Below are 26,944 nucleotides of genomic sequence, written 5' to 3'. Positions count from 1 at the left end.
TTTGAGCAGAATTCTAGCTTTGTATAGGCTAATGTTCCTATTGTTGAAAGCACAAAGGTGTGTAATAAACAACTAACACATTTATATTTTGCATTTTGTTTTCTTACTGTACCGAAAATGAACCGAACCGTGACCTCAAAACCGAGGTACGTACCGAACTGAGATTTTTGTGTACCGTTACACCCCTACTAACAACAGACAATTAAAAAGGAACACTTTGTTTTATCAATCAGGAAACTGTCACGATTGAAACTACAACATCGGCTTTTTTTTGTAACGTTTCAATTTTCCAATTATACCACTGCTAGGGCATTCATAAAGTCTTTGTTTCCTGATTATTTTCTGTAGTCACATATGATCTTCTTTACTCATTTGTGAGCCGACACAGCAAAATGAGTGACATTGATCCATTTTTCATAATCGAGCTTTGGCATGATACAAAAAAAAAAAAAAAAAAAAGAAAAAAAAAAGAAAAAGAAAAAAGTATAGCCTCAGCTTTCCAATGACTTTTCAACCATTTTGCTAGAACATTTCGTCTCAGAGAAATTGCTACATGAATTTCGGTGGTCTGTGAATTATTCAAAACGCACCTGAAATATTTTTTACAACAATCCTTAAACAACAGCATGTTAGAATGGACAACCATAAAATTTGGTACACGTTCTAAGGACATACTGAGAAACAATAGTTCCTCATGGAATAACGACCTAACCGTATGTCAATTTGAAATAATTTATTGAAGAAATATTTTGAAAAAAAATTACGTGAAACATCTTTTTGTGTATTATCTCGGAATCTCTGCGACTCAGTTCTGCTATGCAAGGTACTTTTCTTTTTTTCGATGTACAATACAGGCCAAAAGTTTGGACACACCTTTTCACCTGTGCGTTTTTTTTTTTTTTTTCATGAATATTTACATTGTAGATTCTAACTGAAGGTATCAAAACTATGAATGAGCACATGTGGAATTATCCAATTGGCAAAAAAAAAAAAAAAAAAAAAAAAAAAAGGTGAACTTACCGGAAATATGTTTTATATTCAAGTTTCTTCAAAGTAGCCACCCTTTACTCTAATTACTATTTGGAACCACTCTCAGCATTCTCACAATGAGATAGCGACCTGAAATGGTTTTCACGTCCCAGGTATGCCTTATTATTTTCGACAAGTGGAATTTCTTGCTTTATCATTGGGGTTGAAACCCTCATTTGCATTTCACTAAATGAAATGTGTTCAAATCTTTGGCCTGTACTGTAAATCTGATTTCCTGTCCCAAAATAACCTTGCTATTTTGGCTGCCCACTCGCCACACTTGTAGATGTGTATTTGATATTTCAAAAGTAATCATTTTGAAGAGTACTTCACAATGGTGTGGGGTGAAAAGCTGCTGTTTCGTATCTACCTGGAATTCTGGAATGTTTAATTCATACAACAGATGGGCTATAAAATCTTCCAAAGCTGTATCAGGAGTCAAATTCTAACATTAATATCCCTTGTTTCCATTAAAACCGCTTACAATCCATTCCAATGTGGCCTGTTCGTACATTCTGTACACAAACCTAAATTATGACCTTTGTTTGCATTCTGTTGTTTTCCTCTGGGATGTCATTCTGTAAATGTCTGTCTCTAGACCCGCGCCCAGTGAGTATAATCTCCTTGCAGTCTTTCATCTTCATGAAATTATACCCAATCCTGCAGAGCACTCAGAAACGTGTTGCAGTGATCTCCTGTAAAACAAAAAGAGTTCTGTGTTGGATGCACACTATCTAAAGTTACAATCAGTATATGTCTAAATTAGGGCTGTCAAAATTATCGCGTTAACGCGCGGTAATTAATTTTTTAAATTACGTTAAAATATTTGACGCAATTAACGCACATGTCCCACTCAGACAGTATTCTGCCTTTTGGTAAGTTTTACAGCAAGGCTTTTTGTGCTGTCTAACAGCGAACTCTTGTGGTCGCTTTGCGACATGGTTTATTGTCTTCTTGCCAGTTCAATATGGCTGCACGACGTCTCGGGCTACGTTGTAATGTTGTGCTTATATGATCCTTGGACAAGATTTGCCCGTAAGTATGGTTGTTGTAAAGAATGTACATATTATGTTAGTAAGCGAAATGTTATATTTTTTGTATGAGACGCTTTTTGTTTATGTTTAGTGAACCTGTATAGCGTGCTAAGCTAACGTTGTTGCTAATGCAATGCTTGTGTACTTTTTTTGTAGTTTTACAACGGTCTAAAGAGGACAATGGTTTGAGGCCATTTTATTAATAAATCAGATGAAAAAGGAAGAAGTCTAATTATTAAGGCGTCGTTCACTAGCTGTCTAGCTTTGGAAAAAGTAGACGCTTCGGAGTGAGGACAGCATAGAAAGATTTAAATGACAGTAGAGTGAAATGCCCACTACAGTCCTTATGTACCGTATGTTGAATGTATATATCCATATTGTGTCTTATCTTTCCATTCCAACAATTTATTTTACCGAATATATATATAATTTACATAAAAATATGGCATATTTTATAGATGGTTTGAATTGCGATTAATTGCGATTAATTACGATTAATTAATTTTTAAGCTGTAATTAACTCGATTAAAAATTTTAACCGTTTGACAGCCCTAGTCTAAATCAATAGTTCTTAACCTGGGTTCGATCGAACCCCAGGTGGTTCGGTGAGTAAGTCTAAGGAGTTTGTTAAGACATACATGGCCTTATTTTTGTATGCTAATTAAATATAAGCAAAGTGCCATTTTCGAGGATGTTCTGGACTTGGTTGCCCCCAATTTACAGGCCGTATTGCATATTTCTTTCAACTGCTAGTCCTCTGATGAGAGAAGAGAAGAAACTGGTTTGCTTAGTGGAAGGTTGACTCATACTTCGTACGAGGAAGTACATCTGACCTACAAGCAGCTTGGAATTTGCTGGCGAAAAACAAAGCATATGTGCCACATTTTACACCATGAAAATCATGTGTGATATAAGTACGCGACAACAGAATGAGAATGTAGAGACGAAACAAAAAAGGAACAGTTTGAAATGAGTTTTTCATTTTCCAACGTGAAAAACAACCTCAAAAGGCAAACTTATTTGCAGTCTGTTTTTGTTTCACACTGTTGTTTTGTTCTTGTGGGTTGAGTCATGCTTTTTTTCCCTTTGAACATACTGCTTTGGTGTATAGATTTTGTCGATCATTTTGTGCACTAATAAAAGGGTTTAATATCAAATTCGATATCATTTGAGATGTAAAGATGGCAGAAACTACATGATCAACGTTATTGCAAATAAACTTAATGTCGAACAATAGATTTATTCCTCCAAATTTGAATGAAAAAAACTAAAGATATGCAAATCGGGGCAGTTGTGGCATCATGTGATACAGGTGTGTGGCCATAGGGTACACATCTGGTGTTGCTCACAGATCATGTGTGTCTGCTCAGACACATGAAAAATTAGAGGGAACATTGGTCAATGACCTGAACAGATGCATCCCTCATCCATTTTGTTCCATTGCTTTGGCGGCCAGCGTTTTAGTTGTTTTTCCCAAAAATTAAATCGTTTTTATTTGTACAAATGGTTAATATATGTTGTATATGGGAGAATGGTTTATATGCGTTGCTATTAATTGCTCAAACACAAACACTGCCGAGGTGTAGCAAGGGTCCCCGGGGGCCCCAGCCAACAAGCAACATGGGGCCCTTCGAGCGTGTGCAAGTAAGGGGGACAGCTGGACTTGGAGCAAAAGCATATTTAATAAAAGTCTAATAACGCCTCGCTCACATAGAGTGCTTTTTAGGACACTCAAAATGCCCCCCCATTGCATTATTCATTCACTCCAAACTCAGTGGATGTAAGCTTCTATTGTAACCACAGCTGCCCTGGGGGAGAGTAGCAAAAGCTAACAATCTAGTTACAACAAGTCAAGGCAGTTAATTGGTTTAGGACATAAAAATACTACTAATTCTAGTGTGCAGTGCTTTTACTACAGTAGGACATAAAACTACAGTAACAGTACACTCACCGCTTCCTTTTCTCCTCTTCTTTTTTTCTTTTTTTTTTCGCTTCCAGAAGGATAACTTCTCTTCATTTTGCTAATTTAAAAAAGGCCAGATCGCCGCCCATTTTCACTCTGAGTCACGTGACGCACATACATATTCGCACAGTATAATGAACACAAAGGTGGGGGGGTGCGAGTGCGCGCTGCATGCACGTGCGGTCATCTTGGCCATAAAAGTGGCGAAAACTAAGCACTTTACACTCATATGGATGTACAACATCTTTTTAAGATGCGAAATTAACACATTTCCTCTTAACACAAATGTGCAACGCGAATATAATATAAAGAACGCTCTCCTCGACGCAGCGAGAACGAGTGGGAGCAACCAGCCGACGTAACAGGAAACCATGAAACGGTCACGCTGATAACGGCTCTAACTTATCATAACAACTTAATGGCATGAAGAGGAAATACTTAAATTCGTTCATGGACACACAGATTAATCCTCTAACAGGTGGCTGTCCTCTGCTCGAAATGCGCACCTTACGCCTATTCTCGCTCCCAGAATACGCAGCGCTTGTGACGTAGGACAATAACAGGACTGGTTGCTATGGGAACGTATGCATACCCAAGGAACCTTGTTAAAAGGAGTATTAAAATTGCTAATAAAATCGTTTAGGATTATTTTAGATGCATATATGTTATATTTTTCTCATAGAGTATTCGACAAGGAATACGATAGACCCATTAATAGACTTTTTTGGAAAAAAAATCACCATTTCTTTAAGTAGTCAAACGATCTGGCCTGTGAAAATCAACGTAAAACAACTCCTCAAGGACTTTCCAGAGAATACTTGATAAATCACTCTTTAAACTATCATGTGGAATTAATAGCTGATTGGATTTTCTTAAACATGCATAATTTACGTGTTACGGTTAGTGCTGACTGGAATTGATAACAGAATTGTTACATAATCTGCCAAAATGATTCCATGGTATTGAAACATTCCCTTCACTTGCCGCTGTGACAGTGCAGTAAAGATGCGTGTGCTGAATCTGTTGGCTCACTGGGGGCCCCTGCTGGCTGGGGGCCCTAGGCACTTGCCTGTTTTGCAGATATAAGCCTCGATATTTTCCGTCTGACCAAGCAGTGAGCTAAATGGATTGTGGACATAAGTATATTGTTGTTTTGATCAAAACATTATACTGAAGACTGCTTTGACCAAGTGACAAATGACGTGTTGCCAATGAAGAGTTGTTAACATTGACATTGGAATGAAACAACAAGGCTTTAGTTAGCGTTGTTGATCCCTGCGTCGCCAGGTTCTAATATTTTCAGATGATCAATTATTAGTTTTTCAGTCGTTTTCTGTTGAGTCGCGAGAGGTGAATGGAAGCTATTTACCATTCAGGTGCCCAAAATCCGATGATAGTGGGAGTCCGCTTGCTTCTGTGTCTAACGCTCTCTCTCCCTGCCGTTCGCTTGCCCTCTCACTTGCGGCGTGTTATGCTTTGAACTTTTGTGGTAAAACCTCCCCCGGAATCATGTTATGCGGGACTTACTTCCTCCTACTTTCAATTTTGTAATGCGACCGGTGTACGATCAAGTCAACGAGTCTCAACTGCTATTTTACATTGACTCCAATGGCATCTGCCGGACTCCTTGCCCTTCACTATGTCACTATGTCATCAGTTTCAGCGATGCAGGGGCAAACCGTTATGAAAAATATTGTTACTACACAATTTCAATAGTAATTGATCTGTGTGAGTGTTGATAATTATTTTTTTAATAATCTTTGACAAGATTCAATCATTTAATTAGTATGGGAAAAAAACATGATGGGGGGCTTTAAAGTAGGCGTCTAATGGATATAAACAACCCTAAGCGAACTGAGGTCCATAATTCTTTCTCGTTCCAAAAGTGGTTTGTGTATGACGTATGATGAATGCAGCAACAACTACCCGTACTACCCAAGAATCCTTGCAAATAGAGCATGAGCTCCTTTTAAGGAGGCTTTCCCGATAGTGGGTTTACACGGCCAAATATTTGGTATAGAAGAGAGATGACCCAGGGGAAAGAATCAAGTTTTAAATATATGAGCAAATGAGGTTTTTCTTTCTTTCTTTCTCTCTTTTTCATTTTAAATATGTTCACGTGGGCATGCATAACTGGGTTAGTGCCAACAATCCTATTATAAAAGAGTTAATGGCTGTATGTAAACATGACCATTGTTCATTACATCACCTCATTGATTTGCACTTGCTCCGACTGAATGAAAAGCACAGCGTCATGGATGGTGGCGAAGAGGCGAGACAGTGTCACTCTATCATTGAAGAAATTGCTTGTGTGCAGATTTTCTATGACGCCAGCTAGAGAAAGAGAAACACAGGTAAGGCATGATAGGAAATAAGAGAGGAAATAGATCTTACTTTGGCAAGATGCGAGCATCACCTCCACACCGATTTCGCCATAATCTTTGACAATCTGAAAAGGATAAAACCAGTAAAGAGAAAATGTCAAAAAGTGGTGTTGCTTCATTAGTCTGCCAGTTGAATGACCAGTAATTGAATATCTTGTGAATCATAAGATTGATACTGAACCGCTGGACATTTTAGCTTTCGTACTGACAGAATGTTTGCAGGCCTTAGAAGGAATCGCTGTTAGCTTAGCAACAATATCGAAACGGGCTCAGTAAAATGTTTTTAAAGTATGTGTTTGAACTCTGTTTGTATTTGTTCATTCCCAGTATGCATGCTTCTGTTTTCTTACACCACGCAAAGTCTTGACTCCCACTGTGTCCAAGAAGTTGACAGGGCTGAGGTCGAGGATGATGGCCCTGGGCAATGAGGGATTAGGCTCAGAATCCATCTCAATGGTGGCTATATCCTGAGTATGCAAATGGAAGAAAAAGCAAGGAAATGTTTAACTCCTCTATTCCCTGCCATGAGAACAAATATTCAGTATAGAGTTCTGGGTAAATATTGATATTTGAGATAATAGTGCCAATTTGGTTTAATATGTGAGCGAGATGAATGAATACATTTTGAAAGCAAAATTCGGCTTTCATTTGTCTTACCATGTCTGTAACAATGTTTTTTTCACCATTTTTGGCCTTTTGCTTCTCATGCTTCTTTTTTTTGGCTTCAAGTTTCTTTTTTGCTGACAGAATTTTGGTGATGTCACAGCCAAACTGAAATAACCACAAAAACACAAAACTTCTGAAATGTTGCAAAACATTTAAGCATATCTAAGTGGTTATAATGTACAGGTGGTAATGATGTATGATGCTAGACGTTTAAATGTGATTATAGCGTGTGGAAGGGTTATTTACAGGTGTAGAATATTTAAAAAAATATATATTTAAAATGTATTTTTATAGCAACATGTGTAGTATTTTCTACTGTATACATACAGTACATATGCTTGGAATTTTTGTGTGTTCATACATGTCTATCAAGTTTTAAAGTGATATAATGACACCCTAATTACGTGTGTGTGCATGTGTGTTCACCTTTTTTCCCAGTGCATCCTGATACATCTCAGCATTGGCGAAGTAAAGTGTGGCTGAAGATCGAAAGATCAGAATACCCGGCACTTCTCTCACCTAAAATCAGTCAAATGATTAGCCTCTCCCCTGAAAAATGAATAAATCTATCAGATTTACTGAATATAAAGTAAATGGATCCGTCACACATTGTGTTCAAATCTGTTTTTACCTTCATTTTACTCTAATAATACATTGGTAAATCATTATCCCCATTGTTATTTGCATACAGATGCCACTGGGTGCATTCAGCAGACTACAGCATAACTACAGTATAGACAAGAAAACCACAGTCATTTCGAAACCAAAAGTGTGCAATTGTTGACTGGAGAGTTCTGAAAAAATTGTTGATAAAAATACTGTAAAATAAAGAGCTGTGCTGTTGATATTTTACTACACACAAAATTGACTCTAAATGTTCATTATTACCTCAGTGTAGTCCTCCAAAGGCCTATATATTTCTGTGTTTGGAATCTGCCCTAATTTGGAGTACTTGGGTCTGTGGATACAATATAAGAAAATTAAATTTGAATCTTCAGTTTGTGGCTTGTAGAAAGGCTGGATCATTACAATGTTATACTGTATTTTTCCTACAGTTGTGTCCTAAAGATGACAGTAAGCATTGAGAAGCCAATGGAGGCAGCCAGTCCGAGGTCAGGATTCAACAATAAGGTGAGGAGGAAAGTGGTGATCCAGATTATCTAGAAGGAAATCAATAAAACCAAATTTGTTTATGGCCACAAACCAGTAGTGAAGTTTATAAAGACTTCCCTTCACAACTAATTTACCACAATTCACCAAAGCAAGCACATTTTAGACACTCTACAGTCAAAATACCTGAAGTTGAACATGCATACTAATTAAAATTGAGTACTTTCTTGTTTCTATATTTTACAATAAAAAGCAAAGTTTGTACATCGGCAAAGAAAGTTAAAAGGGATGAAAATTTTAAATCCTCTATTGAGTTCAGATTTTTAACTGCACCTGTGGAGCGAAATGTTATATTTCTCCAACAGTTACTGTCAACATTTATCCCACTGAACTCAGTTCAAGTCTGAATAACAACAACAACAACAAATAATAAAACCAATAATAAAAAGTTTAATATTCATCATAGATGGCTAAATAAAATTACATCACAACACATTTCAACTTCTGCAACTTAGCCGAACATTCAGATACACTTATTAGAAGCTAACACTGATCATTCTGTGAGTCTGTGCTATCAATGCAGCTCAGCATACCAATGTTTGACATAATAGTACCTTACTTTTGCCATAGTACATTGAGAAAATTTGTTTCAACGTCTTGAACTGTTTTGATTGATCAGCTTTGACTGTACCTCGACTCACCATGTCTATTTTGTTGCTCCTCCATAATGCGGGGATGTCCATGAATTGCTTCATCATGCCATGCAGGTTAACATAGATGATGGCCGCCAAAACTGCCTGCGTAAAATAACCCCAAAACATTATGAATGTTTGAAATGTTAACCCCAATTCGAATGAAGTGGGGACTGTATTAAACATATAACTATACAATGATTTGCAAATCATGATGAATATGTATTTAATTGAGTAGACTACAAATAAGACATTTAATGCTCAAACTGAAAAACATTATTTGGCAAATAATCATTTAATTGGAATTTTATGTCAGCAGCAGGTTCTTAAAGAGCTGGCAGAGGGTCATATTTACCACTGTTTTTAATTAACCTTTTAAAAGGAGCCTCGGACTTAAAGACTCGTAGGGCCTAATTAGCCACAATTGTTCTCTTTGACGAAAATATGTTAGTAGAAACACATAAAATATTGCCATTGATTTAAAAATCTATAATATTTAGTACATGTTTTGACCTACAGAGGGCGTCATGTTTTATGTGCCATAAAATATTGCCATTGATTTAAAAATCTATAATATTTAGTACATGTTTTGACCTACAGAGGGCGTCATGTTTTATGTGCGCAATGGACGCTTGGTGTGATGACCTAGTTCGTCACTGTCACAAGACAAACACTATCGGTGTTCTGCCATTCCTTCGTGCGCGGCGAGACGTCCAACACATGCGCACATCGGTTCATAGCTGCGAGTACTTACTATTTGTGTTTTTATTGGGTCTTTTATTACCTTTTTATTGCCTCAAAATACTTTTTGCATGTGTTTCCCTCTCATACTTTTAAGCATTCTTTTGTTGTGGTAGCTTTAAAGCAGATTGTTGATCTGTTGACCGCATTAGTCACATAGCGTATTTAAACAACTCTTATTTGGTATTACTACTATTATTTTCTTGAGGCATCTTTAGTATGTCCTGTCTGTATGCATTTAAACAAAACAAGCTGAAAGCGCCCAGTAGGATTTTGGGTGACAAATTCAGCTTTTGTAGGAGTTTTTGTTGGTGTAGCACATTTTTGAAGAACACAGTTTTTGTCCTCCCCTCATCTCGTCTCATCCCATCTTTCCTGTTTATTTTGCTTTTGCTGCTTGTTTTGTGAAATATCGACAGTGCTGTCATGCTCATTAATGTTCCTTTTGGGTTCAAATTGAAAGGGCTGAACAGATGACATGTTTATGTCGCTAGAGTCATACTCTGAAAGCCCGGCAGCGTAACCCAGTGACGTCACCGCCCTGCGACGTCAACAACAATGGCGACCTACTATTTAAACTTATTTTACAAATTGTATAAAAACGAAAAGTTCAACAGGGGTTTTAATATCAAATTATTTTAACTCATAATAACGTCTACCTTTTAAGAACTACAAGTCTTTCCGTTCCCTTTAACAACATTCAATAGACATTTGGTGAATTAGTACAGAAATTGTTGAAGCATTGTTGGTGGAATTTTTTTCTCCATTTTTGCTTGATATACAGATTCAGCTCAACAGTCCGGGGTGTGCGTTGTCGGATTTTACGCTTCATAATACACCATAACTTTTCAATGGGAGAAAGGTCTGGACAGTACACAAACCAGTCGAGTACCCACACTATTTTTCTATGAAGCTATGCTGTTGGCCCAGTTTCCACCGAGTTGGTGCTCGTTCCAGGCTAGCGTTCCGGTTAGCGCTGGGTCTTTATTTCGATCGACCAGAGCGAAGCAACAACTACGTCAGGGAGCAGGTTCATCGATGGCGCATAGGCAGGGAGCTCATATGAGCGAGGAGAAGACTGCCTTTCGGCTTGGCTCGCTGTATTATGCCGCTACTTATTGCTTATGTAATGACATGCTGGCACATACAGTGACGCATTACGTGGCTCCTACTTGGCTTGTTGTCGATGGAAAGCCAACTGATGTTTGGGAAGCACATGATAAGAGCCAAAAAAGCACAAACACCAAACAAGCACTCTCAACCTGTTAGTGGAAAAGGTGTCTTTGCAACAAGTACAGAATGTGGTTTGGTATCGTGTTGCTGAAATAAGCATGGGTGAAGATGAAAAAGACATTGCTTAGATTTCAGCACATTTGCTCCAAAACCTGAGTATTCCTTTCTGCATTAATGGGGCCTTACCTTCAGTGCAAGCTTGCTATACCATACGCACTGATGCAACTTTTTGAATGAACGCTGTTAACTTGGATTGTGTTTGTCCTCTTTCGTCTGGGTGACAGGCATCCCAGTTTTCCATAAAAGAACGTCAAATTGTGATTAAACAATAGAACAGTTTTCCACCAGTTTTTATATTGTTGTTGGTGTGTTTGTCCTGCAATGCTGCTGGTTATGCCTTTTTAATTGCCCCTCGAGGACAAATAAAGTGAATTTAAATTGAATTGAACCTTCTCACACTCAATTTTAAATTACACTCAGCCTAAATAAAAAAAACACCTGTGCTTCTGAGTCGTGTTAAAAATGGCTTCTCTGCATTATAGCATTTCATCCAGCAATGGCCGATGGCATGGAACATTGTGTTCACCGACAATGGTTTTGGATGTATCACTGAGCCGATTTTGTGATTTCCTTTACAGTAGCATTCCTTTTTGTGATGCAGTATGTTTTTTTTGGACTTGCCGCTTACATGCAATGATTTTTTTTCAGATTCTCTCAACCTTTTAATGAAATGGACTGTAGATCAGGGAACCCCAACCACTGGGCCTGGGACCGGTACCGGTCCGTGGCACATTTGCTACCAGGCCGCAGAGAAATAATGATTTGTTAAAGACCGCAATCCGGCCTGTGCCTCTTGACACATGAATATGCCTGTCTACTGTATTGACTAATCCGAGAAGAGATTTGTGAACATCGCCCTCTAGTGGTTGACCGCCATTACTGGGGTGTTTGCACAACTATAGCAGCCCAGCGTCAGTCAATGTAAACAGTACGTTAGCTGCTGTTGGATGTGTGCAGCACACCTCAGCAATGGTGGACAGGGTCCTTCCAGTCGTTTTAGTTGGATTAGCTATTTATGTGCGCCTGGATAATGATGTAGGCGCATCAGATTTGTTCTTGGAAATAATAAGCCCACATGTTAGCAAAGATGACTGAAAAACAAACGTTTTTTGACAGCATTTTTACAGGGAAAAGGCCAACTGCTGAGCCAGAAGAGGTGCTTACAACCAAGTCCATTCAGCATAATATGTGGCTAAAAGCTAGCAAACGAGGCAACAAAAACGGTAGTACTGAGAGCTTCATACCTCGTGGCAAACCGTATTGCTAAAGCCAAGAAATCTTTCACGATCAGAGAAGAACTCATTATGCCTGCTACCAAGGATATTTGCTGTTAGGTTTTAGGAGAGGCCACTGTTAAAAAAAAAAGGTTGAGTTAGCGTATGGTGACTTACACTTTCCCTGCACTTAATGCTTGTTTTTAATCTCATTCTGGTATTTTATATTTACTGTAATTTTCTGCCAAACATTGTCGGTCCATAAAAAAGGCCCACTTCACACCGGTCCGTGGTGTAAAAAAGATTGGAGACCACTGCCGTAAATGATGAAATCCCTAAATTCACTGCAGTTGTACTCTGAGGAACATTGTCCTTAAACCGTTTGACTATTTTTACGCACTCTTTTTTACAAAGAGGTGAACCTCACTCCATCTTTGCTTGTAAATGACTGTGCAATTCAGGGAAGCTCCTTAAAATCCCAGTCATGGCATTTACATGTTTCCAATTAACCTGTGAGATGTTACAAACAGGTGTTTGATGAACATTCCTCAACCTTCACAGTCTTTCTTGCCACCTGTCCCAGCTTTGTTGCAATGTGTTGCAGCCATCAAATTCCAAGTTAATGATTACTTGCTAAAAACAATAAAGTTGATTAGTTTGAATATTAAACATCTTGTTTCTGTAGTGTATTCAATTAGATGTACGTGACCATGATTTGCAAATCATCTTGTTCTGATTTCATTTATCTTTAACACAACTTCGAAACTTCATATGAATTCTAAAAAACAACAAAAACCTTACATGATTTATTGCTTTTGCCTCTCCAACACAAATAGTGAGTCACATGTTGGAGCATGGTGATTCATGATACACCACACATGCTGCATGTGATTCAAGTTTGAATATGATTTGTACTGCAAAAAACAATGTGACGGAACAATGTATGAGTCATGTTGTGTGGAGTGCCTCTCCACCTGGAGGTTTTTGATCAATCACCTATGTTGAAATGCTCTCATGTTCTCCTCATGCGAATTTTTTTTAATGTTTTGTGTTTTTATAATGTTGCTTGGTGTGACGTATGTTTGTGGGAGTAGATTTTTTTTGTGTGCAAATGTGCAAGGAGCTAATTCGTTCCAATGTTATTTTCAGTAGGAGTCCAAGCTCTAATACATACTGTAGATGTAGGCACTTGTTCACAAAGAGGTAAACCTCACCCCAAATGTACCAGTGAATGACAGCAATTTAGGAAAAGCTCATTTAATACCCAGTTATGGCAGCCACTTGTTCCCAATTTGGCTGTTCGCCCATGGAATGTTTCAAACAGGTGCTAGATGAGAATTTATACACTTTTCAGTCTTTTTGGAACATGTTGCAGCCATAAAATTAAAAGTCAGTGATTTTTTTTGCTAAAAACAATGAAGTTGATCAGTTTGAACATTAAATATCTTGTCTTTGCAGTGTATTCAATTAAATATGGGTTGGACTTGATTTGCAAATTATGTTATTCTGTTTTTAGTTATATTTAACACAACGTCCTAACTTAATTTGTATTGCGGCTGTATGTACTGTATAGCATTTTTAAGTGGTTGATGCCCCACCATTTTTCCCCGACTAAAAATGCTACTACTAATTATTCCGCATCTATTATTCTAAAGATGATCCATCGAAATACACTAGTGGAAATTTTTGCCTTGGTCACGTCTGTGTTACATGAGCACATGACATACTACATGCACAGATACACGCACCTTCGGAAGGTCTTGAAACAGAGCTCCAATCCAAAGGGTGATGAAAAGAATAACAATTGCTGATAGCGCCCCGGCAACCTGCATGTAAGACAGACATGACATGATTACCAGAGGATGCGTCAGTCAGGGCATGCCTTTCTTCCTCTTTAATGAACCCAAAAAATAAACTGTATGATATACACAGGATTAAGGGGATGTTGTTTGCATGGTGACGCTCCAAGAATACAACAAATTTCATGTTTCCATTTACATGGTTCCGTCTCCATTCGAACGATGTTGCAATTCAGCGTGAAAACGATGTAGTATCCATGCCAGGCCCTCGGGGGCAGTGCAGTTTTACAAGGCGACAGGCAATGATGCATTTCCTTGACAACAACCTCCTCAGCCCGGAAGACAACATACTCAGCAGTTCGAAGCAATGGCCTCCACGCGTTTTGCCCTTTTGCTTCAAAAGGCACAAAACGCGAACATAAAATGTATTTGAATTAAAAATATTATACAAACAGTAAATTAAAGCAGACGCTTCATTGTGTTTGCTGTTTTGAATGTTTACTCGCAGCGACTGCTCATTCCAAAAGTGACATGTGCGAATGCTGACATCATCGGAGCGAGAGCGTTCCATTCATATGGTTGCGGAGCAATCCTCACAATCAAATTGTTTCGCTTTGGAGGCCGGAATCAAGTCTTTGCCTTCCGTTTTCACCGTCACCATGTGAAGGCGAGGCCATTCCGTAACACAATCGTTTCGTCTTGGTGTCACCATGTAAACGCCCCTTTACAGTGTATCACAAAAGTGAGTAGACCCCTCGCATTTCTGCAGATATGTTAGTATATCTTTTTATGGGACAACACTGACAAAATAACACTTTGACACAATGAAAAGTAGTCTGTGTGCAGTCTATATAATACAGTTAATTTATTTTCCCCTCAAAATATAGCGTAACATACAAACGTACATCCCTAAATGTCCAAATTGAGTACTGCTTGTCATTTTCCCTCCAAAATGTCATGTGACTCGTTACAGGAGTGCTGTCAGCATTGCTGCAGAGATTGAAGAGGCGAGGGGTCAGACTGTTAGTGCTCAGACCACACAACGCACTCTACATCAAATTGGTGTGCATGGCTGTCACCCCAGGAGGAAGCCTCTTCTGAAGACGGTACACAAGAAAGCCCGCCCGTCTCATCAGACCATAGGACATGGTTCCAGTAATCCATGTGCTTTGTTGACATGTCTTCAGCAAACTGTTTGCGGACTTTCTTCTGTACCGCCTTCAGAAGAGGCTTCCTCCTGGGGTGAAAGCCATGCACAACAATTTGATGTCGAGTGCCGCGTATGGTCTGAGCACTAACAGGCTGACCCCCAACCTCTTCAATCTCTGCAGCAATGCTGACAGCACTCCTGTAATGAGTCACATGACATTTTCGAGGGAAAATGACACGCAGTACTCCATTTGGACATTTAGGGATGTACGTTTTTTTCAAAGGGGTGTATTCAATTTTGTTGCCAGGGGTTTAGATATTAATGGCTATATTTTCAGTCATTTTGAGGGGAAAATAAATTATCTCAATTATATAAGCTGCACAGAGACTACTTTTCATTGTGTCAAAGTGTCATTTTGTCAGTGCTGTCCCATGAAAAGATATACTTAAAGTGCTTGTGACACGAAAAAGCATGTTTATTTCATAATACACGCGGTATTTTATGCTCCTGAATGATATGGACCGCTTGGATGTGTGTGGAAGCGATCGCTATATTTATTTAGTTTTTTGAATCCCGCGCCAGGAAAATGAGTGACTTCCGGCTTCGGTCTCGCATTGAGGAGGAGGGCGCTGTGACGTGTACGGTAGAAGACGTCCTCTTCACGCTACAGTGTACTGTTGTGTATGAGGACGAAGGATTCAGCTGATTTTGCGGATTAATACTTTTATTTTTTGCATCACGCCAGCCAAACGGCTGCAGAAAAATCATTCTGTATGCGGGAGAGGCGTATGCGCCTTTTTGGAGTTTCAAAAGGTTCCCATTCACCGTGGATATTTACTGTGGGACCATTGGACTTACAAGGAAGTGAGTAAACATCTTGTTTTGTATTATGTCAAATACGAATACAGTGATTACAAAGTAAACACTATAAAATTCCTTTAAATAAAGGACTACTTACGTTTGATCATTGATAGGCATGTAAAAAGCTATCCTCACGCTCATTAGCAGTTAGCTGTTAGCACGTTAGCTACACAACAATTCCAGCCACCCTCCTCCAGGGAACGAACTGTAAATTGCTCTCCGCCGGGCGGTTTGCCGATCCGCAAAGAAACTCGACAACCGGGTCGTCATGTCAAATAATCCAGGCTAGTTATGTGTGATTTTCCACTTCGAAGACTTTGAAACATCCCTCGGTTCGGGTTAGCATGTCGGCTAGCTGTCACTCCTTCTGGTCTGTTTACATTCTCCGAAGCCGGGGAAGGGAAATGAGTGACATATGTCCGATTTAGGTGTCATAAAATATCGTTCGGCAGGTGTGACAGTAAAGGTAAAGTCGACTGTTTTGGCCATTATGGAGTAATTTTGCCATGTCATCTTGAATAAATGGATTTTTATTATTTTATATTCCATTTAGCACAAGTTATTTGTCATGACCATGCCATTTATTTAGCAATTGGGGAAAGTACTTGGGTAAAAAGAATATCCTGTAAAAATATTGAAGTAAAGAGACAGAAACAATGACATTTTGCCGCTCTCTTCGTCGCGTTTTCCTCATTGTAAATAGTTCCCCCTCGACGGGCTGACTGGTCCTTCTCAAGCCATTTATATAGCTATTGGGGAAAAATACTTGGATAAAAAGAATATCCTGTAAAAATATTGGGAGTAGAGAGACTGAAACAATGACATTTTGCAGCTCTCTTCGTCTCGTTTTCCTCGTTCTGAACAATTCCCCCTCAATGGGCTGAATAGTAAAACCGATGAGCCTAGTCTACCGCTGACGTCATCCACCTGTTGGGGACGCTAAAGCCCTATAATTGTAGGCGTGGCTAACCGGCAGATTAAAAGACTAATTTCTCGTCATCTGCGCTTTGCTAAATTGTTGTATATGGTCGAATCGTCTCAAAATATGATTCTAATTCACATAATAATGCCATTTAAGACTTTTTTTCTGGTGTCGTATGCTCTTTAAATATCTGCAGAAATGTGAGGGGTGTACTCACTTTTGTGATACACTGTATGCATACAATCCTTTCAGTACTAGTGATTCTGCGGTGGTGCTTGAAAACTTACTGAAGTGCAGATCTCTACCATGGCTTTAATATTTGTTACCTTCAAAATCAATTTATCTGCCATCTAAAAAGTTAAGAGGAAGTTGCATTTCATCCTAATTGACAATTTCTACACAGACTGCAATTATATAGAAGACAATTAATTACAGAAGAATTTAACTACAGCTCTTTCGATTTTCTGCTAAATTATATACATGATTGTAGCCTGCCACAAATTAGTAGACATAATTTTGAAATTTGGATATGAATGGGAAATTTTTTTTTTTTGATCTTCCATATCACTTACCCTCACGAGGGTCTCAGAGGTGCCGGAGCCTATCCCAGCTAACTATGGGCCCCACCCTGAACTGGTAGTAAAAGACCAATTACAATCAAATTAAAAATGTTTGCAAGTTGACCGAGAACGACCCCATTTCGGTTCCAGGCACATCAGCTGGGAATCACTGCAGTGGAAGGACTATATTCAGGGGTGCACACAGGGGTCGCGTTAACCGAATATTTTCCATCGTTGACCGGTTTTTTAAAACGGTGACAGAAAAAACTGAAGTCCATCTGTCATTTTGACAGGTTGCAATTCACACCCCAGACCACAGGGTGGCGAGTGAGCATATTAATTAGCTCTTGTCTCTCTTAATGCATGACGTCGTTGGCCTTACTCGGAAAAATGTCAAGGCAACTGAGTGTCCGAACTAAGTCGTCTGTCCGGGGCAGAAGTCCAAAACCTCATGACAATAGCCTCTGAAGGAATCCCACTTGAGACATTTGATTATGCACAAGCGGGCACGCAATTCAAGTCCATGCGCACCAGGAGGAAGACTGCATTCAGGCCACAGCCGGTGAACTGTTAATTTCATTGTTCCATATGTAGCCTACCTACTGGGGCCACAGCTGTTTTTGTCACTGCGGAGAAAAAGTTACATATTTATATGCTTGATGGCACGGTGTGGATTCTGTTAAGCTTGTTCGGACAGAATATTGTAGCGTCACCGGGGTCTGGCGGCAGCACCGTGATTGACACATCAACGCGAGGTTCTTATTGGTGCACCCGGTATGCCAGCGCGTCATCCAATTGGTGGACTAGATTGCCGCCTGTGTATATATTTGCCTCTTTTTCTTTGGTGGCAGAGTTGTTGTTTTGTTGGTGTTGCTGGCGGTAAGCAGAGTGAAAAGAGCCACTTCTTACCACGACTTCCGTGTCTAATTTTTCACCGCCAAGCAAGCATTACAATATTAATTAAAAATGAATGAAAACTAAATACTATTGAATATGTCATTATCATTTAAAAAATTTAAGTAATGGGTAAAAATAGATTATGACCGGATTTTTATGACCCTGTCAGTCAAAATGACAGACAACGAAAAAGTCTAGCGCAACCTCTGGCACATATATTTTTTGCCCAGGTTCTCAGAGGAGGACCTGGAGATATGACTTGGTCCTCATTGAGCTTGAGAGCCGACCCGCCTGATTCGATAAAATTATGACAAGCTTTAGTTCGAGGCAAATACCTTTAATTAATTATATTAACAATTAATGCCTGATTAACATCAACTGGCACAACAAAATTGCCATTACTGTGAAGTGAAATGTAAAGAAATAAACATAAAAGCAGTACTAATTCAAAATAAAGGACATTATGCGGCTCCCACATTAACTCCAAGCATTTGTAAAAGTGGGATGTCCTCCTCCTCATAAGAGGTCATTGAACGTGCATGCTTAGCTTTGTGAAATGCGAGCAAAAACACGTTTGTCAGTGCATGGCGCTGCTCTTCATTAACTTTATTCCGCCACTTGTCCATAGGGCGAGTGGGGTGCTGCCTGACATCGATAGTTTGCTTAATTGCCACATGCTCTGTTTTTCCGTGCTTTTCAAAGTTTGGATGGCTGAAATTCTTTGACCCTACATAAAATGCGCTGCTCTTATCAGTGACATTGGGATTCTCACAGCAAATTTTGTACCACATATCCGTGCGAGCATCATTTCCTTCTAGCCATGGTACCTCCTGCAGCCACTTTTCAGCAAAAGTCCTTTTTTCGGTAGCTCCGGTGACGTCTCTGTCGTCTGTCTGTCCTTTGACGGGGGTGTGGGAACACGGAAATAATTACTCAGTCGGGCCTGCCTCCGACATTTTGAGAAGTGATTATCTCGTGTCCGCTGCAAATACAGTGGTCAGCCATCGGTACGCAAAAGCGTATGGAAACCGTTGAGGGCCAGCGCGTTTGTATACGTCCAGTACGCATGCGCGCATGCGGACCACTTATGTGCACCCCTGACTTTATTCCTACATTTCTGCATAAATTGGCCATCTAAATCACAAGAATTAATATACTTAATATCTTAAACTAGTACCACACAATAAGTCAACGCTTGGATTTAACAACTGGGTGATCCTTCAGCAGCAATAACGTAAAACCATGTTTGATGCTGTGAAACTGATTCTTACATTATTATTCTTATTAATAATGAAAAAAGGCAACATTCAGATAAAAAAAAAATCTGCCCACCTGAGTTTTCCCTCCCGTACTCTCCTGAACCATAGAGCGGGACATAGAGCAGCTGACGGTGATACACTGGAACATTGCCCCGATGAAGTTACTGAGCCCCAAGGCTAATAGTTCCTTTATCATAAAAGGGGGGCACTTTTGAAGATGTCCATTTCAACATAATGGTTTTCATGCTTGTATTCTACCTGGTTACTGTCCACCTTGTACCCATATTTCAGTGCAAAGATCCTTCCCAGTGAGATGGCGATACCGTAGCCAACCACAGACAGTGCGAATGCATCCCCAATCACCTGTACAAAAAGTGAGGTATCCGGGAAAACAGGCGGCTGGAGCCTATTATATAAGAGAGAAGGAGTTAAGAAAAATATGCACTCACACTCTTGAAAATGTTATTTCTCACCCTGATGGAATTTCTCCAACCACATCCACTCCATATTTCCCCTGAAGGTTGATTTGCCAAGACACGAGAGTAGCTATGGTAATCTGAAGTAAAGGTGTGTTGACTGTTACTTGCATAATTTGCAATGCATTGATTGAGCCCACATTTTTGTCAGTGAGGCAATTTGAGACGTTTTATACTCACAGCAAGCAACTCCACAGGTATTGGGACAGGTATTTTTTTACTTAAGTATGAATTGAGCTCCTTGGCTAGGATGAGGCCAACAATGGCAACAATGCTGACCACCAGAGTCCCGACGTTGGTCTGTGGAATTAGATAACATATCTCCAAGACCGTCTGCAATAAAATCATAAAAGATAGATAAAGTACAGTATACTTTATATGGTGTTGCAACAGAAAAGCCTGGAACAAACATTTTGTAACTTTGACATACTCGTGAACAATTACAGTCAGGTTTATGAGTGTACGTACAGTGGGGCAAATAAGTATTGAGTCAACCACTAACTGTGCAAGTTCTCCCACTTGAAAATATTAGAGAGGCCAGTAATTGTCAACATGGGTAAACCTCAACCATGAAAGACAGAATGTGGGAAAAAAAAACCTGAAAATCACATTGTTTGATTTTTCAAGAATTTATTTGCAAATCATGGTGGAAAATAACTATTTGGTCAATACCAAAAGTACATCTCAATACTTTGTTATGTACTCTTTGTTGGCAATAACGGAGGCCAAATGTTTTCTGTAACTCTTCACAAGCTTTTCACACACTGTTGCTGGTATTTTGGCCCATTCCTCCATGCAGATCTTCTGTAGAGCAGTGATGTTTTGGGGCTGTCGTTGGGCAACACGCACTTTCAACTCCCTCCACAGATTTTCTATGGGGTTGAGATCTGGAGACTGGCTCGGCCACTCCAGGACATTGAAATGCTTCTTACGAAGCCACTCCTTTGTTGCCCTGGTTGTGTGTTTGGGATCATTGTCATGCTGAAAGACCCAGCCACGTCTCATCCTCAATGCCCTTGCTGATGGAAGGAGATTTTCACTCAAAATCTCTCAATACATGGCCCCATTCATTCTTTCCTTTACACAGATCAGTTGTCCTGGTCCCTTTGCAAAAAAACAGCCCCAAAGCATAATTTTTCCACCCCCATGCTTCACAGTGGGTATGGTGTTCTTCAGATGCAATTCAGTATTCTTTCTCCTACAAACACGAAAACCTGTGTTTCTACCAAAAAGTTCTATTTTGGTTTCACCTGACCATAACACATTCTCCCAGTCCTCTTCTGGATCATCCAAATGCTCTCTAGCCAACCGCAGATGGGCCTGGACGTGTACTTTCTTCAGCAGGGGGACACGTCTGGCAGTGCAGGATTTGAGTCCCTGGCGGTGCATTGTGTTACTGATAGTAGCCTTTGTTACTGTGGTCCCAGTTCTCTGTAGGCCATTCACTAGGTCGCCCCGTGTGGTTCTGGGATTTTTGCTCTTGTTCTCATTTTGATGCCACGGGGTGAGATCTTGCATGGAGCCCCAGATCGAGGGAGATTATCAGTGGTCTTGTATGTCTTCCATTTTCTAATAATTGCTCCCACAGTTGATTTCTTTACACCAAGCATTTTACCTCCTGCAGATTCAGTCCTCCCAGCCTGGTGTAGGTCTGCAATTTTGTCTCTGGTGTACTTCGACAGCTCTTTGGTCTTGGCCATAGTGGAGTTTGGAGTGTGACTGACTGAGATTGTGGACAGGTGTCTTTTATACCGATAATGAGTTAAAACAGGTGTCGTTAATACAGGTAATGAGTGGAGTCTCGTTAGACCTCGTTAGAAGAAGTTAGACCTCTTTGACAGCCCGAAATCTTGCTTGTTTGTAGGTGCCCAAATACTTATTTTCCACTCAAACTTGGAAATAAATTCATTAAAAATCAAACAATGTGATTTTCTGTTTTTTTCCACATTCTCTCATGGTTGAGGTTTACCCATGTTGACAATTACAGGCCTCTCTAATCTTTTTAAGTAGGAGAACTTGCACAATTGGTGGTTGACTAAATACTTATTTGCCCCACTGTATAACACACTTCAAACAGGGGACACTGTTATTTCGACCCTTATGCATGATACTGTTAAAATATTGGAAAACGACTTTAGTGCCTCTTTAAATGTAATAAAGCTTAGAATGTGGTTCTGTGGATCTGTTTTCTTGTTAATTCTTGTTGGAACACATACTAGCATTAGGAAAATCATAATAGTGGCTGTGACGTGACATACATATATCAATGAGAGTGGTCCGCTGTATCTCAAGGGGCTAAGTCCAAATGTGTATTTCAGCTGGGACACGATAACGTGGATTGCAGCGCCTGTTGTGTACCCTCTGACAAGTGGCTCCGACAGGTAGGTCACCACAAATCCAAAATGGACCAGGCCTAGTAGGATCTACAACAGATGGATATGTAAACGGAAAGGCTTTCTTTGTTACAAATGGACATAGAAAATAGTAACATACCTGAAATAATCCAGTTAACAAAGTAACAGCAGTAGCCACTCTTATCCGTTCTGCATCTCGGTCAGCGACATTTAATACAGTCGAATTTGTCAAATTGTCCCACATCATAAACGCAGAGTCTGGAGCTAATCGCTCTGTCACCCCACCGAGCATCACACTAATTACTGCAAATGTTCCTGGAGGAGGGAGGACGGTTCAGCTCATAATCCAAATACAGTACATTCCAAAAATCATGATGCCTTTGCAGTGGAAAAACAGTTTGACAACAATTATGGGAAAATCTAAAACAAGTTGTTGGTGGACATGTGAAGGCGATACCGTAATCACCTCAGGATGTGGTTTGGTATGGCAGTGAAAATTATTGACTTACAAAAATGTGCCTTTGTTCACCTATGTGTTCTTGAAAATATGTTGTGAGTGACGATTACAAACCTATTGAGATGTGCTTGGATGTGCCGAAGATGAAATAGATGAGGACGGGGTAGAAGGAAGTGTAAAGGCCAAAAACTGGAGGAACTGCAGCTAGCAAGGCATAAGCCATACCTTGAGGGCACCAAAAAATGATGAGCATATCAATGTAACTGTAAATAATGGAATCGCAACATCAACAAATAACCAAAAATATTAAAACAACAAGTTCAAGTTGTACATGTACAAAAAGCATGAAAATATATGCAATATAGTTATACTGTATATGCCAATTGCACCTTGCGGCAACTGCATGATGCCCACACTGAGTCCAGAGATGAGGTCACCCAGAGCATTTTCTTTGATGGAGTAACGAGGCAACCACGACAAAATGGGCAGAGCACTCAGCAGGGAGCTCATCACTCTGGGACATAAGCGCCTGGAATTGAGATTCGACCTAGCGCAAACAGACAATTGTTTAATTTAGACTTATAAAGTCCATTTGACACAAAAAAAGCATGTTGATTTCATATTACACGCCATATTTTCTGCTCCTGAATTAAATGGACCGCTTGGATATGTGTGGAAGCGCTCAATATATATATATATATATACAGTATATATATATATATATATATATTTTTTTTTTTTCAATCCCGCGCTATGAAAATGAGACTTCCTGCTACGGTCTCTAATTGAGAAAGACGGCGAATGTGACGTCAGTGGACGAATCATTTTCACAATACAGCCACTACTATCGTATGCAGAAGGACTGCGGTTTTATCCGATTTTGTGGATTAATTTGTTTATTTTTTGCGTCACGCCCGCCCATTGTGCTGCAGGCTTTTGTTGCTACACCAGGGAGAGTGGTGTGAGGCTTCTTGGATTTCCAAAAGATCCTGTTCACCGCGAATTATGGGTAAAACAAGTTCGATCACCAAGAGACCATTGGACGGATGACTAAGTGAGTAAACTACGTGTTTTATGTTATGTCAAATACTGGGATCATGGCAAGCGTTTTAATAAGGAGGTGGCTTGCATTTTGTAGGTAACAATGCTCCCTGTCCACCGAGAAGGTCACTCGGCCAACGACCGGCGGTTTGTCCCACACCATGGTCGCCGGCCGATAAAGGCGTGCCTGCCTATTGAGCAATATCCTCGCCTTGGGCCCAGGGACCCCCCTGCTCTCGTCTCCGGTTCTCGATCGTGTCGAGACTTCGACCCCCCCCGGCCCTCTTCACTTGCCTGCCTACATAGCGCTATACTCGGCATGGGTTCGGGCACCCACATGCTCCGACGTTGTTCGGTTTGTACACCGAGAATATGCCATTTTCAGGATTTATTCCCCTCTGCGTCCCCAGCGAAGAGCACTGTTTGCCAGCCTGGGCCACAGCAGAACGACGAGCCGGGGGCTGGCCAATCGGTGAAGACAATCAACCCCGCCGCCGTGTGTGACATGAGTTGGGGTAATTTTGTGTGTTTTCTCGTTTTCGAAATGTGAGGAAAAGACTTGGATAAGCCGCTCGTTCAGGTTAGCATGTGGCCTCTCTCAGGCCTTCTGTTTTGTTTACGCTCTTTCCTCCATCTCCGAACCCGGGGCAGGGAAAAAACAAAAGCCAGACTAACTCCGTTGGTAAAAAATACCGTTCGGCAGTTTTGACCATTATGCAGTTAATTTAGCCCTGCCATACTGAATAAATGCATTTTTGATAAGTCGTATTCCATTTAGCACAAGACTGTTTTTTGTCATGACCATGCAATTGGGGGAAAAAATCCTGCAAAAATATTGGCGGGATAAAAACAATGATGACATTTTGCTGCTCTCTGTTGCGTTTTCCTCGTTCTGAATCTGCCCCATTGGGCTTGATTCTAAATCAGTTGAAATCGGTACTCTGCCGACGTCATCACCCAGATGGAGGCGCTCGAGCGCTATAATGACAGGCGGGGCTAAACGGCAGATTAAAATACTCATTTCTCGTCATCTGTGCTTTGCCAAATTGTTGTATATAGTCGAATCGTCTTAAAATATTATTTTAATTCACATAATAATGCTATTTAAGATTTTTTTTTTTTTTTTAAATCGTGTGACAGGCTCTTTAAAAGTGGTGTCGGTATGCAGTTCCCTTAAATGCCAATTATAAATGTTAACTATCACCACCTCCCCACTTATTAACAAGTATGGTATTTAGTATTTCTGTGACAGTATTAATATTCAGTCAGTTTGTAACAATAGTTTGTAACAATCATCTTATCATAACAACAGACTTTGGTCAGGTTCTAACATGAATCTTTCACACCCCATATTCACATGAGGGTCGAGTGTGTGTGAAGCCTATTCCAGGGCAAAAGGGAAAAAATTACCATTCACGTTCACATACACACCTACGGACAACATGGAGTGTTCAACCAACCCACCATGCACGCTTTTGGGATGTGGGAGGAAAACACCAAGAGGAAACCCTTATAGCTACGAGTTCAAGCAAACTTCACAAAGGAAGTAACCCACGATCTCAGATCTGTGAGGCAACGTGTTAACCAGTCAGCCACTGTGCAGCTACTCTCTATCATAATGAATGAAAAACGGACTCTTCCGATTTCGTGACATCACAGTAGAATGTTTTGCTCAAGGCCATCTTCATAGTGCTCAGGAATCAATCACGCCTCTATAAATGCAAACATTTCCACTTAATATTTATGTTACTTGTTAATTACAAATTTCCACATGTGCTCATACATGACAACTAATGATGGTAAAATGTTTGGGGAGTCGCATATGAAGCCAATTTTTGTGAGCAATTGATCATCATCCTATTTTTACTCCTCTTAGTAGTCTACCCTATTTTGGCTAAATTATTCAGTAACAAAACAAACTTTGGTAAATGGAGAGTGCTTATATAGCACATTTAACTACATGGTTACCATGCCCAAAGCGCTTTACATTACCACGCATTTACCTTTTCACTCACGCATTCACACACCAATGCTGCTGCTGCCATGCAAGGCGCTGCCAAGCCATTGGGGACAAATTAGGGTTCAGTGTGCCTTGCCCAAGGGCACTTCAACAGTAGACGGAAATTAAACTGCTGATCCTTCAGTCCCAGAACAACTCTAGGTACCCAATGCGCCAATAAAGGATAACTAATGAGGAAAAGTAAAATGGATAGCTGTATGGATTTCAATAGCAATTTTCTGCTATCAGTCCCTAAAATGTAAATACTTTAATATTTTATTCCCTTAGTCCTCTATGAAAACACATTTTCCCCCCAGCTAAAACTCAAGAAGTATGATCAACATGATTGCCTATCTTCTGACAAGTTTTAAATAAAACACAATGTCAGTTATTCCCAAATTTAAAGAATGCCAGGTCAATTTGAAACCTGAAAATCCTTTTAAGTCCTTTAAAATTCAAGAATATTTGAACAAGTGGATAATGATATGGAAATTAATCATCAGTCGCATATCGCATTAAACAGGTTTTCATCCATCATTATTAACAAATTCAAAAATGCGAACTATAAATGAGACACTCATACATGCAAATTTTAAAACTACATTTTATATTGTACATTATAATCCCAATCACAGTTTTATTAATCTTAGATAGCAGGATTTAAAAAGGAAGCCTTATGGTTTTCCAGACAATTCTGTAGAAGCAAGCAACCAAGTGTACTGTGGTTAACAACATCAGTCAAAAGTAATTTTTTTTGTGGCTATCAGAGTGTGACGGCATTCAAAGGACAGGCCGGGGGGGGGGGGTCCAAGCGGACTGTTTGACTTCAATATTAAAACACAGTGTGGAACAAATCACAAAAAATATTTTCTGCTTAAAATCAGTCAAGGATCAATGATGTTTACCTTAGTGAATTTTTGACCTTGTCGCACATGGATATCTTTGTTGGTAACCCTGCCAATTTCTCCACAACACCTTCATCCATGATCTCCCTGTGGAATCTGTGGACAGCTTCACTCCTCTCCGCCATGACTACAATAACG

General features: G+C 39.8%; 1 protein-coding gene across 1 annotated transcript; it reads right to left on the bottom strand.

The window, feature by feature from the left end:
• Positions 1-1,037: 1,037 nt before the first annotated feature.
• Positions 1,038-26,942, bottom strand: LOC130912113 (solute carrier family 26 member 6). Its single transcript, XM_057829955.1, has 19 exons — positions 26,807-26,942; positions 23,251-23,408; positions 22,976-23,086; positions 22,544-22,719; positions 22,309-22,473; positions 20,231-20,383; positions 20,048-20,130; positions 19,833-19,980; positions 19,648-19,761; positions 13,875-13,952; positions 8,888-8,983; positions 8,130-8,236; positions 7,965-8,034; positions 7,503-7,595; positions 7,068-7,181; positions 6,761-6,877; positions 6,421-6,475; positions 6,236-6,360; positions 1,038-1,724 (listed from the first exon to the last, which is right to left on the bottom strand). The coding sequence occupies exons 1-19, from the start codon at positions 26,929-26,931 to the stop codon at positions 1,701-1,703; spliced, it is 2,112 nt and encodes a 703-aa protein (XP_057685938.1). The 5' UTR covers positions 26,932-26,942; the 3' UTR covers positions 1,038-1,700.
• Positions 26,943-26,944: the final 2 nt, after the last annotated feature.

The sequence above is a fragment of the Corythoichthys intestinalis genome, chromosome 2 (genome assembly GCF_030265065.1).
Source record: "Corythoichthys intestinalis isolate RoL2023-P3 chromosome 2, ASM3026506v1, whole genome shotgun sequence".
NCBI classification, from domain to species: Eukaryota; Metazoa; Chordata; class Actinopteri; order Syngnathiformes; family Syngnathidae; genus Corythoichthys; species Corythoichthys intestinalis.
The sequence above is the reverse complement of the archived record's forward strand: the minus strand, read 5'-3'. Positions and strand labels throughout refer to the sequence as shown.

What these genes read in the sequence shown, in the direction of transcription:
- LOC130912113 (XM_057829955.1), bottom strand. Translation starts at nt 26,931, where the DNA reads ATGGCGGAGAGGAGTGAAGCTGTCCACAGATTCCACAGGGAGATCATG. An exon ending in TGTTAACTGGATTATTTCAG is followed by an intron (nt 22,474 to 22,543) that starts GTATGTTACTAT and finishes CATCTGTTGTAG; the next exon opens with ATCCTACTAGGCCTGGTCCA. An exon ending in GACCACTCTCATTGATATAT is followed by an intron (nt 20,384 to 22,308) that starts GTATGTCACGTC and finishes ATTTTATTGCAG; the next exon opens with ACGGTCTTGGAGATATGTTA.